At 35.2% G+C, this 10,702-nt stretch overlaps 1 protein-coding gene and 1 pseudogene across 2 annotated transcripts; one reads left to right on the top strand and one right to left on the bottom strand.

Annotated features, from left to right (window-relative positions):
• The first annotated feature begins 1,458 nt into the window (after nt 1-1,458).
• LOC145630258 (inositol-tetrakisphosphate 1-kinase 1-like) lies at nt 1,459-2,735 on the top strand. The gene has a single exon (XM_081682512.1). It carries the CDS (start codon nt 1,635-1,637, stop codon nt 2,613-2,615), a length of 981 nt encoding a protein of 326 aa, XP_081538638.1. The 5' UTR covers nt 1,459-1,634; the 3' UTR covers nt 2,616-2,735.
• Nucleotides 2,736-5,385: 2,650 nt separating this feature from the next.
• LOC145632504 (transcription factor MYB39 pseudogene) lies at nt 5,386-6,582 on the bottom strand (annotated as a pseudogene). Its single transcript, XR_014112580.1, has 2 exons — nt 6,320-6,582; nt 5,386-6,202 (listed from the first exon to the last, which is right to left on the bottom strand). The product of XR_014112580.1 is annotated as a transcription factor MYB39 pseudogene (transcript).
• Between the last annotated feature and the right edge of the window lie 4,120 nt (nt 6,583-10,702).

Here is a 10,702-nt window from a genome sequence, read left to right as displayed (position 1 = left end):
CTAACCTGACTTGAATTCATCCCGACCCACTCCTAACCCGACCCGAATTTAACCCAACCTGTTACAAAACCGACCCAAAATCAACCCGACTTATTATTGACCTGACCCGAATTCAACCCGACTTGTTATTAACTCAACCCGAATTTTACCAGACCTATTACTTACTCGACTCAAAAATTCAACCCAATTTGTTACTAACCCGACTCGAAATTAACACGACTTGTTATTGACCCGACCTAAATTCAACCCAAATTGTTCTTGACTCTATTTCAAATCACCTTAAATGCAATTTAAATCACCTTACTATTGTTGATTAAAGCATTTTGTCTAGGGAGACCTAGTCGGTCCAGGCTAGCAAAAGAAAGGAGCATTATCCTCAAATTTAAGAGATAAATATAGTATATATTTGTTGTATGGTCAAAGTAGATAATTATCTTCCTAAATTATAGACTATAGTTCCCTAGTATATTGCCATATATATTATAGTCAAAGGAAATAATTAGCTTCATAAAAATGATAATTATCTATTTATAGTTAGTTGAACCCGAATATGACCTAACTTGGAAATGACTCGACTTGATTGTAACCTGCAAATTATTGACTTGAACATAACCCGACTTGAATCCGAGAATAACCTGACTTGGAAATGACCCAATCTGATTATAACCCGCAAATTATTGACTTGAATTGAACCCGACTTGAATTCGAGAATGACCCGACCTGATGATTATAAACCGCAAAATATTGACTTGAACCGAGCCCAACCCAAAACCGAGAATGACCCGACCTGATTCTAACCCGCAAATTATTGACTTGAACCGAACCCGACTCGAACCGGAGAATTACCCTAACCCGTTTTAACCCGTGAAAACGTGAACTAAACCTGAACTATTGTTCACTCGACTTGGATGTAACCCGACCTGTTATTAACCCGACCTAAACTCGATAAGAAGTATGACCCGAAGTGATTCGACTCAAGCATGACCCACCCAAAACCGACCCGCATAGGTTATGGAATTAATCCGAATTGACCAGACCCACTCTTACCCGACCCAAACCTGACTCGTTTACCCGAATCGACAACTCTAGTTATAATCCACGCTTCTAGGCCAATTTCGAGAATATTTTCTATATTGAAGTAAATGTTGGGGGTGCCCCCTAAAGTTATAAAAGTTGATCCTAAAATCCGAACCATAACATACGAGTACCTATTAATAAATCCATAAAGCCTAGATAATGAGTTCGGTTTAATTATACGGCGATTTCAAAATTTGTTACTCCATACATTGATAATCAAGGTTTGCAAGTGATATTCGATCACTAATTCAGCTTCCCAAGTGCGCTTGTTAGCTTTTGCCAATACAAAATTCCGATTTCGAGAAAGAAAAGGCAATCTAACGGCGGGAAAATTTTGACCGACATGTAACCATTCGCCGTGGAAGGAATGGACCGCAGACCCCAAAAGTCAGTAGCACACCCACATCACTTGTCACTATTCTCCTCAAACCCCGAATCACACCTACCCCTTCTTCCACTCAACTCCTTCAATAAATTCATTCTCAAACAAACAATTTCAAAACAAACCCATTCTTCTAAACATTAATTAACTCAAAAAAGTATCAAAGAACTCTCTAATGGCGGAAGAGAGAGAAAATGAGAATAAAAATGGAGATACAACAAGAATATCAGTAGGATACGCATTACCACCCAAGAAAGTTGACAGCATCTTGAACCCATCTTTGCTAACTTACGCTAAATCCCATGGTGTTGATTTCATCCCTATTGATGTTAATCAACCATTGATTCATCAAGGTCCATTTGATTGTGTTCTTCACAAGATTTACGATGATGATTGGAGTAATCAATTGCTTGATTTCGCTTCGAAGAACCCTAGTATTCCGATTATTGATTCTCCTACCGCAATTCAGCGTCTTCATGATCGGATTTCGATGCTTGAAGCCGTCGAAAATCTTGTTATTCCGTCGTCTACGGCGGCGATGGTGCCGAGTGTGGGGATTCCGAAGCAGGTTTTGTTGAGGGATGAAGATGAGATTGAGAATCTGGGTTTGAAATTTCCGGTGATTGCGAAACCATTGGTTGCGAATGGAAGCATTAAATCTCATCAAATGTCGCTGGTTTTTAATTCGAATGGATTGAAGAAGTTGAAGAATCAAACCCCAATTGTTCTTCAGGAGTTTGTTAATCATGGGGGAGTTTTGTTTAAGGTTTATGTTGCTGGGAAGAATGTTAGGTGTGTTCAAAGGAAATCACTTCCAGATTTTGATGTAACAGTTGATCATTTTGAGGATGTAATGCCGTTTTCGCAGATTTCGAATTTGCCAACTTCTGAAAAGCAGCAGCTGGTTGATAATGTTGCTATGCCTCCAATGGAGTTTGTCAATGGATTGGCTAGCGCGTTGAGGGAGGGTGCACAGCTTAATCTGTTTAATTTTGATCTGATTCGAGACGGGTCTGAATCGAGTGGTGTTAAGTACTTGATCATTGATATTAATTACTTCCCGGGTTATGCTAAGTTGCCGGAGTTTGAAGTTATGTTGACTGATTTCTTTTTGGATGTTGTTAGCAGTAGTCGGTCTGGTGTCGAAAAGGCTTGAGATGGTACTGCTGTATGATGAAATGATGCTGTAACATTGTTCTGCATTCCAATGTCTAGCATGTTACTTGTTCAATTTTGCTTAATCACATAAATGAAATGCATTGTGTTTTTGTCCTCATTTTGTCCCTTTTCTTATCAAGTTTTTGTTTGATGTTAGTACGAGTAAACAATACATGACGCGGTTCTAATATCTATGTGTGTGAGATTGATCAATATCGTAATTTACTGTCCTCTAGGAAGTCTATGTTGAATGTTATAATTCCATACAATTAGCAGTCTTACTCTTCTTGTGTGTGAGACTGATCAATATCGGACACTAGCACAAACTTTCTTGTCATTCCTCTTGTGTATTACTTTAGCTGGAAGGATTTGGTGCAATGTTTAAACAAGAATTCTGCTAAACATGGCCATCAGACTGTTGGCAGTTTCTTCCATTGCACTTTCAATTCAGTATTGGGTGGTTTCGAGTACTGAGTAATACTTAGTTTTGAAGTTTGATAAATTGCATTGGCACATGTCATATCCCAAATTGCAAGCATTCCTTCTGACAATACTGATATACTTCATTGAAGAAGCTGAGATGCAACATAACCTTCTTGCTGAAGCACCTAAATTCTTTTACATCATGATTTCACTCGGGATTGTTACCTACCGTGAATATAAGATAGGTTTTGGAGGAGGTCAAATGGAATGTAGCTTATTAGCTGCTAACCTAGACAATGCAGCAGCATTGAAGATAAGTGTTCTGTTTGAGATTTTGATTACATACTAGCTACGATCATTAATGACTTCCATGGTGATTAGACCAATTGGTTGGCTTTGATGTGTTTCCTGAATCCTGTTTCTTCCTGTTATTCTGTTTTATTGTTAAATTGTAGAGACTTATTGATAACTTCTGTATTTCATTGTCGTCAGAGTCATCTATTAAAGTTATAGTCAGATTAACCTCAGATAGCAAACTTGATAGCCTGATTTTTGTTATAGTTTATTGTTGAAAATGGATGGAACCTTAATTTTTTTCTTCGTCCTGAAACACATGTGAAAGACTATGATCCTGTTGTTAGTTATGTGAGAAGCAAACATCTAACAGATGCCCTGTAAGTAATAACAGGCAAGGGTCTTAAGCGGGTGTAGGCTTTGTCCGCTGATAACTTCCCTTACCTATTATCAGTAACCGAGCAATGTTTTTGCTTATATATAAGCATTGGAAAAATGCTATCTTGCTATCAGCAGCAATAAATTTGTTAGCCATTCTTCTTAATCCTTTCTTCTTGTGACACTGCCTCTCTCAATTCTTGCTGTGAATACTGTGAACATATCATCTGTTGATAAGAGATCAATATTTTTTTTTTATGAAATGTTTCACTCTTTTTTAGTGAATGATGGAGTCCATAAAATAAATATATATAATCCGTACGCTTTGATTGTAAATTGAATTTATCAACCCATCTTTTCTTTTGACAGCATTTTCAGGACTCGGATTGTGCTAGGCATCTACGGCAACTGATGTGTACCAACTTCATGCGACCTTGGTAACGTACATTGGTAAAGTCCTTAACATTTGGAGCATCATCATGCAAACTAATTACTTGGAAATAGTAGGTAAGAAGTTGGTTGCTTAAGCAGGGTCAACGCTGAAATAGTGTACCTACTGCTATAATATGATCAAATAGCTTGCATATGAGTAATAACTTGCCTTTCTTTGTCAAGATATTGGACCTTGAAAGTTAGCTTGTAGTATCTTTTTCATTAATGATATAAATGTAGCTTTATTACTATTTTTCATATTCTAGAAATAAATTGGAAGTGGACAGAGAAGGATGCCTAGGAAAGTCATTTTCTTGCTGGCTGCTGTAACACCATAAGAAAAATAGTCTTACCTAATGGTTAACAAATTGTTTTGACTTTTCTCTTTAATAAGAACTCAGAAGGTATATGGAGTTATCAGTCAGTTAGTCCAGAATATAACTAGTATTTTTCGAGGCTCGCTTTATGCTCATTTGGTAATGTAACTTTCATATGGAATATTGCCCTCTCTGTTTAAATTTTAATTGGGGAGGAAAAATTTAATTTTCAAGCAATTGGAGATTGGTTATGGTTATTATAACAAAAATATGTTCTGTTTTAACGAATCTTATTTGATGATTGAAATGGACCTATTGCAAACAATTTTATGCACTCGGCTTGTAGTACCTAGAAATGATGCACCCAATCTAGCATATGCCAATATTTGCCCATCCATGCCCTTGTGTATGCACGAGCCGGCCACAGTATTGTCAGTACTCAGTATATGTTTTGGACCTGTTTCCATGTTATCTGATGGGCACTGCTGCATTAGTAATGATGCACTGTGAATGCTTGATTTACTATAGAACAAAAAAATGCTAATCTCAACAATATTATAATCTGCAATCAGATAGTACAACATACAGGCCGGAATGAAGTGGCATAGCTTTTATACAAGAGTCTTCTTCCATTTATATGATAGCAATTATATTTTGTCCGGATGTAACACTACAGATTACACTAATTTAAAAATCTTCTTTTGTAAAAATTATTCATCTCTGGATATATTTGACCAAAATTTACATTCTCTATGATGAGATAGGCCAGGAAGGGGAGGATGCTTGGCTGCCAATGATGAAAATAGAGAACAGATATCAGCATGATCACATAATATATAAACAACGAACGGAGCTAATCATGCCGTAATCAAGGGAGAAAAGAAAGAAAAAGCTATCTGCAAAAGCTAAGGTAAAGATAGAGGCTTACTCAATAATGTCTCTCCAGTACGAGTGTGAAGCATCATCAATAAGATCATTGGTCCAATCAGCAGCAGCTGCTTCAAAGGGATTTGCAGTAGTTGTGGCTGAGGAAGGGTTTGATGACATTATTGCATTACCCTTTTGGCTAATTAGCTTGCTGCAGTGGTCTGGTGAGGCCGGCACTAGACTAGGCATTAAACTGTCGGGTGTAAGAATTTCAACACCAGTTTGTTTACTTTCATGATATTCATTACTAGTATAACTCCTGTGGCGCCCATGCTTGAAATTTGGTTGAAATTGAGGAGTTGCTGGACTTTCAAGGCTGCTGGAAGCTAAAGGATTTGAAGGTGGGAACTGACTGCTGATAGCACCTGTGAGTCCGTTTTCCATCTGAGAATTAGCCAATCTAAGTAGGTTATCGTTCAATGGGTTTTGGAAGGGCATGGTTGAATTACAAAGCAGACTTGTAATCTGAGAAGCTATAGCAGGTGGGTTGCTGCTGCTTGGACTTAACACCTGCAGCATATTGTTTAGTATGTGGAATTTTGCGAATTGGGTGGCATCAGAGTCTATCAACCTAAGAGTATCTTCCAAATTAGGAACTCCATTGCCTGTACTGTTGTTCATCATGAGACTGTTGCTGAGATTGGCAGCCATGAGCAACTGAGGTAGGTTAGCTAGCAGGTTCAGGTCTGTCCTCGGCCTGTGAGTTACAGGATCGATACCCATCTGCAGAAGCTTCTTTTTCAGATGGGTGTTCCAGAAGTTTTTTATTTCGTTGTCTGTCCTCCCCGGAAGGTGGCTTGCTATTGCTGACCATCTGCAATCATCAGATAACAATACACATACATGCATTAGAACTTTAAAAGGTAACACACAAACACAATGCAGTAAATTTGCTGCTGACAGTAAAAAACATGTGTAATAATGGTCATACTTGTTGCCAAGCACAGAGTGAAGGTTGATGATGGTTTGCTCCTCTTCATCAGTGAATTTTCCGCGTTTGATATCAGGGCGAAGGTAGTTAGTCCAGCGAAGCCTGCAGCTCTTACCACAGCGGTTCAAGCCTGCCAGTTTAGGGAGAGCTCGCCAACTTCCATGACCGTGTCTGTCAATGTAATCCACTAGCTTCTTATCTTCCTCTGGTGTCCAAGGACCCTTCTTTAGACCACTTTCATCGCAGCACGGTGATCTCACCATCATTTATCCTTGTCTATCAGTTCCTTTTCCTGTGTCATCACATATAGAACTATTATCTAGAGGAAAATTTAAGCAATTAAAATCATTATCATATGTTATATACATGCACAAGTTTGTAAATATAGTCTGATTTTATGTTTGTACCAGCAGTTTCGATACAGTAATTCGAGCTCAAATGTGTCTGAAGGCGGTGTTGAGGAAGGAAGCTAAGATTTGAATGTGGAAATGGAGGACATAGAAGTATATGGAGTTAAATTATAGCAATTGAATTTAGGAATCTTAATCTCTTTGCTATAGTGTAAGAAGGGTTTTTATAGGATATGTGTTGGCATATTTTATGGAAAATTGACTTTAATTTAATTGCCTTTAGTTTAGTGTAATTAAGAAGCTTTCCTAGATATACTTTAGGCTTAGATGTATTTGTCACAATTAAATTCCAATTTTGTCCTTGTATAGAAATTATTTTTTTTGGTAGTATATGAATTGAAGTAGACTAGTTACTTAGGATAAAATCAAATTAGTTACCTAATCACCCAATTGTAGAGTTTAATGTCTCTAAAATTAATCCTAATTCAAACTCTTAACTACTACTATGTGGTAGGGTAATGCTACTAATTATAATTTTGTGCATAAATTTAGTGTGTTATGTTACCTAATCACATGTTTTCTCCCTTTGAACATGATATCATGTTTTCTCCCCTATTCGGATTTGCTAGCAGTCATTCTTACAAATTATGATAATAAATTATAGATAATGATCTTCAAACTAAGACTAATTACAGTATTATTTACTCCCACCACTTATTAAGTGATAATGTTCATGAATTTCTTACAAATTAAAAATTTTTGTGTCCCAAAATAATCTTCTTTTCAACTCCTTTTTAGTGGTCAAGCTAAAACGAATAGCTAAACCACTAAAAGGTTAAAGATGTTTTATTTGCATTGACCTCAAAAATTAATTTACGTAAATTTATCAGATAGGAGTAAATATTTGCGTAATGACTAATATACAATCAAAGAAAACAAGAATCAAATTTCTACATGGAAAATTTTGAAACACGTTTTACATTAGACTCGTTAATCCTCTATGATTATTCTAGTGATATCTTATCCTATTCGTTAATCCTCCATTTTTATTAGGTATAAACTTGTTTTAGACCGTCTATACGATCAATATTTGACTTGGATAAGATACGTAAGATTAAAATGCATGACTAAATACGTAGTACGTACTACAACCACACGAAGATTATGAAGCAGCGAAAATAGTAGAATGTGGAAATATGCATGCATAAAAACATGATTAAGGTGAAGCTTTACGCTGTCACCGTAGACTTTTGTCCGAGGGAGGTGTTTAGTTAGATACGTGGCCGACATTTGATAGAGTCAAATACAAGACTGATTGCTTACTTACTTACGTACTCTATAGTCCATATGAATAATATACAGTACACAATATCAAATAATATTTGATCTAGTGGTAAAGATTGTATTTAATTTTATAAAAGAAAAAAAAAATTTACGTAAGTAGATTTAGCATGAGATTGTTTTATCTAAGAGGCCCCTTTTTTTTTCTTAAAACATAAATTATATTCCGTACTTCGTAATGTTTTAATATAGAAAATAGTTTAATAATAATGTTTTTCTTTTTTGGTGTTACACCAGCATATATTCGAATTTTTTTGCTTTAATTTTATCCAAAACACTAATGTATTTGTATACACCATGGCAATCCGATCAAAAGTAATAAAAATTCACTAGTAAAATTGAAAAAAAAAAGGAAAAAATATATTGATGATAATAGATCATGCACAAGAGCTTGCTTGAGCCTAAAAGCAGCATCTAAAATCCAACAGAAAACAATAAAGCAGTAGGTAATCCTACAAATTAAATCACATCAAAAGATATACTTACATTCTATTAATTAATAATATAAATAAGTTATACAAAATTTAGCTTGTAATTTGGTGTTCTTTTTGATCTCCAGTTGAACTACTATAAAATTTCAATTTACGACACAAATAAGATAAAATAAATAGTCTCTAACTGCTCCTTTAGTGTCGTTATTACACAGTTGATCTTCTTCTTACCAAACATTCACTTATCATTTTTGTTTGTTTATTAATTATAATTTTATGTATGTGCACCAATGGATTTACCGTACTTCCATCTTTTCTGTTTAATTTTTCAATCTATGACGCACATGTTACTCCATTTTATTTTATTCTTTCTATATTGTGCCTTGCTTGTACAACTACTTATTAAGAGTCTTACAATAATAATGTTCATTATTCACTTTATGGTACGGTGTGGCTGTCTATTAGACAAGTTAGATGTGCACCCGGCCGGGTAGCACCATAGTTTGCGCCCATGCACGCTATGTGTTGTGTCGCTTGTGCGTATGTGTGTGTGCGCGTGCCTGGGCGGATCTACCTATGTACTTTCTATCACCCTAGAGATGATAACGGGTCGAATATGGCAAAATTGACTTGAATTCGTGGTATATGGTAGAATTTATACTTAGCTATATATATATGTTTTATAGTTCAATGTGTTATTTTTTAAAATTTAGCCATTGAAAAGAGGCTTGTACAAAGACATTTATATTGGCCGTTTAAAAACAAAGTGGATGATTTCAACCACTCAAATGATCTTTCTGGGTGTTGTGGGATTTGTGGAAAAAACCTTGACCTCTTCCATTTCCGAGTCTGAAAAATTTTTAAATTGTCTAAAATTGAAGGTTATAATTCACGCTTTTGGACTAATTTTGGAGGTTTTGAGGCTCGGTGTATAAAAATCCCGAGATTGTAGGGGATGCATTGTTGGGTCGTATAATTTTGTTGGAAACCATATATGACCACAAGTCGGTCATAGAAAGACCCGTGGTGACCCTGAGTTTTTATGGGAGGCATGTACAAAAACGGCTAATTTAAATCGACGATTTAAAGGAAAAATGGAAAGTTACAACCACCCAAATGGTCCAATGGTGTCGTGGGGTCCATGGGAAGAATCCCGACCACCAATTTTTTAAAATGCAAAAATATCCAAAATTGTTAGAAAAAGAAGGCTATAAAGCTATAATATACACGATATTGCACCAATTTTTGAGGTTTTTGGATTCAGTGTTGAAAAATCTTACGAGTAAAATTGTCGAAGATGTATATCGGGGTCATATAACTAATATTGTTTGAAATCATATATAATTACTAGTGAGTCATATATCCCATGGTAGCCTTGAGTTAATGTAGTCAGTTTAAAGGCAATATGGACGTATACTGTATAACGTAACAACCACAGTGAATGCACGTATGTGTGTGGTTCCCCCAAAATCAGATTGGTTCTATATTTCATTTAGAGTTGTGTATGTGACGTGTGTTATAAATCATTACATTATATTATTAATAAATAGTTATAGATATTAATGGTAAAAGTTTAGCGTTAACAAATACGAAGTATAACAATAATGCTATGAGTAATTGAGTATTATTTTAAAACAAAAGAAGTATAATTCTCGATTTTCACTAAGATATGAACGTAATTTTCTCAAACATAATCTTCACTCACCAAAAAGGGAGGAAAAATAAATACTAAGAAATTTGTGATGAAAAAGACAATTACTTAATTATAATGTATATTTTAGTATATCTCATTATTTTTTTGGGAGTACATCATTACATGAGTATAAATTTATTATAAAAAATGTTGACGTATGCACCAAGAAAATCTTTGACTTAATGCAATATATAGTTGGACAACTCTAATTTAGCATAATTAAAATATGTAACTAGCTATAATATATCCCTATTATCATCCTACGATTAATACTGAAATGAAAATTACATACATACAGGAACACTTCTAGTACATGGCCTTTCTATGAATATGCGAGACTAAACAAACCATGATGCAAAATGTATACGACATTTCTTTTTTCCCGCAAATTTATTTAAAGTCGTAAGGGCAATAAATAATGACATAGATAAAATTTAAATTCAGGTTCTGAATCCAAAGTTCAAGATTTTAAACAATTAAAATAGTTCATATCCATACAAAAATGTTTATAAAGTTAAAAAATTTTGTCTGTACTAATACCACTCAATGAATTGTTTATTGATGTGAA

The sequence above is a fragment of the Chenopodium album genome, chromosome 5 (genome assembly GCF_948465745.1).
Source record: "Chenopodium album chromosome 5, dcCheAlbu1.1, whole genome shotgun sequence".
Classification (NCBI taxonomy): Eukaryota; Viridiplantae; Streptophyta; class Magnoliopsida; order Caryophyllales; family Amaranthaceae; genus Chenopodium; species Chenopodium album.
The sequence above is the reverse complement of the archived record's forward strand: the minus strand, read 5'-3'. Positions and strand labels throughout refer to the sequence as shown.

Bases quoted from the DNA above. Each gene is read 5' to 3' on its own strand.
- LOC145630258 (XM_081682512.1), top strand. From the start codon at position 1,635: ATGGCGGAAGAGAGAGAAAATGAGAATAAAAATGGAGATACAACAAGA.